Genomic DNA, 3857 nt, shown 5'->3' with positions numbered 1-3857 from the left:
TTTTTAAAGACTTTGGTCCAAAGTCTATAACTTCTGTTTTGTCTGCATTAAGGAGCAGAAAGTTACGAGTCATCCAGGTTTTTATGTCTTCAAGACATGCCTGTAATCTATGTAATTGGTTAGCTTCATCCTGATTTTGAGACATATATAGCTGTATATCATCAGCAAAACAATGCTGTCTAATAATTCCATGGTATCTAATAATTTCAATCTAACTAAAAAAAAATATGTATAAAATAATTTTTCCCAATAAATGTTTTATTAAATGGCTTTCAATTTTAATTTTTCCAGCTCGTGATTGGGAGGGTCTAACCAAGCATTAACGCTATCAGTACCCTCAACATGAAAGGGTTCTGATTTGAGAACAAAAGGCTTGTTGCTACTCCTCAGTCTCCTAAGGGATGCATAGTTTTTGTCCTAAACAGCACCCCATAGTCTCCCCAAGTATATTTATGATATCCATAGAAAGTTAAATCATAGCACCTGCATGTTACGTCTCATTTTTTATCATAATTTTGCCGTCGGGAGCAGGAAGGAGAAATAGGTACAAACAAAAATAAAACAAATCACTGACATTGATGAAAAGAGAACAAACCTAACAGTATAAATCATCAGTTTCTCTCATCTCCATAAAAAAATCATTTTAGCTTCTTCTAAACATTTTCTTAAACAGAAAAATTCAGAAAAATTTCTGAAAAAATTCAGAAAAATTGTGCAACTCCTTAGGAGTAACATTTGAGAATTCCACAGTTTAAAACATGTGACATAAATACACTAATGTTTTAACGTTAACAGACCAAACCTGAGTGTAAAATCCAACCAGTGTCTGCAGTCCTGCTTTCCTAATTCAAATAGGTTCTGTAATTCTGTAAGTCTAATTTTATCTTTCATAAACCAAACAAAACATAAAATCTGTTGTATGTTCTTCACACCCTACTTTATTTATTATTCCTAAAGATCTTTTTAACAAAAAACAGTGGTATAATATTTATTTTAAGTAAGTATTGTCCTACAAAACCAAACAATACATGAAATATGGTAAAACAAGTAGATTATACAGCATTATCAACGATTTGTTTCCGAAATGTCCTTTACCTTATTCAAAATAAAAAAAAGAAAATGTATCTACCTTAGATTTAAAGGTATAGTGGAGGATTTTCGAGAATAAAAAAAAAACTGCCCTCTACACTTGCACATGCACAACCCTGCACCCGCTCTGGAGAGGGAATGCATTAAACGCTATTAAAAGCATTCAATAGCTCATTTCTCCTGATGCACGCTGTGTTTAAAAGTTGCTATTCTCATAGTTCATACAAGCTTACTCTGCCGAAACCCTAACCTCTAAATCCCTCAATCAGTATATAGAGTGGGGTCTATATAGTGGACTTTATAGCAAACTCAGTTAACTGAACGTTCGGACAGATAATCACTGCTTTTTGCTCCGTTGGTCATGTAACTCTTCCTCCACTGCCTGCGCCATCTTTGTTATTAGTCACCTTAGTCGGTTAGCAACAGCCTATGGCGACAGCGGGCCGCTGTCAGGAAATCCCATTATACTTTGTGAGGAGAGCTCTCTGCACAAAGCATTCTGGGATATATCTGCTTCTTCTGAGGCCTTTCTTTTCTTCTCATTCACTTTGTAGACACTTTTTCTCTTACCACCATCGGCCATTTTCAAAGAACCGTAGTAAGAAAGGTGACCTTCAATGACTGCCTGAAACCGTAGCTCACCACAAATATACGCCTGAAAGTGCGCATGCGCAGAAAAATATGGGATGAGCCCATAGGACGGCCTTATGTAAACATATCACCAGAATGATTGAAAATTAGGAGGACCACTTATTTAGATGGTCCACCTGGAAATAAAAGATTGTCCTCTATACCTTTAAGGTACACAATGTGATTTGTCCAGCTTTAAAAGCACAAAATTCATAGGAGGTACTAGTTATTTAGCCTCGTGAGACCATCCTGATCTCGCGAGCTTTCAAGATTTCACTCGCTAATCAGTCTGGAAACTCTCCGTTGAAGAAAATTTGGAGCCGTTCACCAAACGAACGTCCAATCAGCGTTGGCTTTGAGGCGGGTTGAGGTGTGAGTCAACGAGAAGCGCAACAGTTCAGTCTAAAGAACATGGCGGCTTCAGCCGTTGAAACTAGCGTTAGCGTGGCTATCGAGCAAGTTTTGTCGGAATTACAGAATATTTCTTCACTGAAAGAAGAGAAAAATACTGCTCTGGAGGCTTTTCTCAGAGGAAAAGATGTTTTTGCTCTTCTCTCGACTGGTTTCGGCAAGAGTAGCCTGGCTGTTAGTACGTCATATGCTTCGTTGATCTGATTGGTTTATTTGGCCCGTCTATCACCAACATAGGCCAATTAGCTAACCAGTATTTTCGCCCCTTCCCAAAATTATTTCAACGGAAGGTTTCCAGATGGATATGCGGAGCAAATCCATCTGGCAGAGTCAGGTTACTAGTTATTATCATGTTTTTACACAAAGCTGTAACTCAGAGAATAGTTTTGTACAGCATGTGATAGTGGTATGTTTGAACAATAATAAACCCTGAAGGATCCTGACCTCTTNTTTTACACAAAGCTGTAACTCAGAGAATAGTTTTGTACAGCATGTGATAGTGGTATGTTTGAACAATAATAAACCCTGAAGGATCCTGACCTCTTGTAATCTAATCCCTACTGTCAATGCTGTTATCACTGCCCACAGATACAAATATGGTTGTAAAAGCAAAGTTAGACATGTTAAATATTCACTAGTTACACTGGAAAATGTGCATGCAGAAAGAAAAGGAGCAAAAACCAAGTGGGGAATTCACCTAGAAAGGTAAACCCTTTGTTTTCTAGCACTATGCCATGGATTCCTTCTTACTGAAGTGAACATGCATTTGGCAGATATTGGTTTCCTATACATTGATTTTTAATGCATCAGGCAATAGTTTTAAAAAAAAGAAAAAAATGTAATCAGGATTTCATTTTTTATCTTGTAGATGTTTTCTCGACCAGAACTGTTTGATTTCCATGGAGTCGCAATGACTCCCTGTGTCACTAACAACTGGGAAAAGGTTCGAAGCTTTCAAGCCCGACCGGACGATATACTTATTGCAACATACCCGAAAGCAGGTCAGTCTAGCAGCATGTGTAAACAGGTTTTACCGTTTGTGGTGCATTAATAATATTAATAGGACAGGTTCCTTTTCACCTTGCTGCCTCTTTAGGAACTACGTGGGTCTCCTACATTCTTGACCTGCTTTATTTTAGGCACTTATCTCCAGAGCGCCAGACATCCATCCCCATCCATGAAAGGGTACCATTTCTGGAGATAGCAGTCACTCCTGGTGCTTCAGGTTGACAACCATATGTTACTATATTTTGTTAAATATACAAATTCTCATTAAATTGGCTCAATTAACTGCTGCCTTTATTTGACTGTCCACAGGAACTGAGCTGGCAGACAAGCTCCCCACTTCCCCTAGACTGATTAAGACTCATCTGCCTGTTCAGTTGGTTCCTAAGTCCTTTTGGGAGGAAAACTGTCGGGTAAAGTTGTAAAATCATCTTTTACACATATTCTAAAGTCACAAGAGGGGCTCTAGATTTTGCTGCAGTTGTTAAAAGTTTTGGTTTAAACCTAACTTCACATAAAAATCACAAGACTTCGTTAATAAGAAATACTTTCCTGTTGTACCAAGTTAGAAAATAGAACAGTCATCTTACCTAGTTTCTCTTGAAATAGTTGAAAACACTGACTTGAAATATCGATGTATTTCATGGATTTAAGAGAAACTATGTAATTTTTATTTATCTTCATCTCTCTATTTAGTGAAGCTGTGATGCTTCAATGTAAAT

The 3857-nt window shown here is 37.4% G+C and overlaps 1 protein-coding gene across 1 annotated transcript in view; it reads left to right on the top strand.

Moving 5' to 3' along the window:
- The first annotated feature begins 2809 nt into the window (after positions 1-2809).
- LOC107098695 (cytosolic sulfotransferase 2-like) overlaps positions 2810-3857 on the top strand; it is a 5103-nt gene continuing 4055 nt past the window's right edge. The window contains exons 1-4 of the mRNA XM_015396485.1: positions 2810-2835; positions 2999-3131; positions 3227-3355; positions 3448-3548. Coding sequence (XP_015251971.1) covers positions 2999-3131; positions 3227-3355; positions 3448-3548 — 363 coding nt within the window. The 5' untranslated portion in view covers positions 2810-2835. The remainder of the gene's footprint in view (positions 2836-2998; positions 3132-3226; positions 3356-3447; positions 3549-3857) is intronic.

The sequence above is a fragment of the Cyprinodon variegatus genome, unplaced genomic scaffold, assembly GCF_000732505.1.
Source record: "Cyprinodon variegatus isolate N-32 unplaced genomic scaffold, C_variegatus-1.0 Scaffold801, whole genome shotgun sequence".
NCBI classification, from domain to species: Eukaryota; Metazoa; Chordata; class Actinopteri; order Cyprinodontiformes; family Cyprinodontidae; genus Cyprinodon; species Cyprinodon variegatus.
The sequence above is the reverse complement of the archived record's forward strand: the minus strand, read 5'-3'. Positions and strand labels throughout refer to the sequence as shown.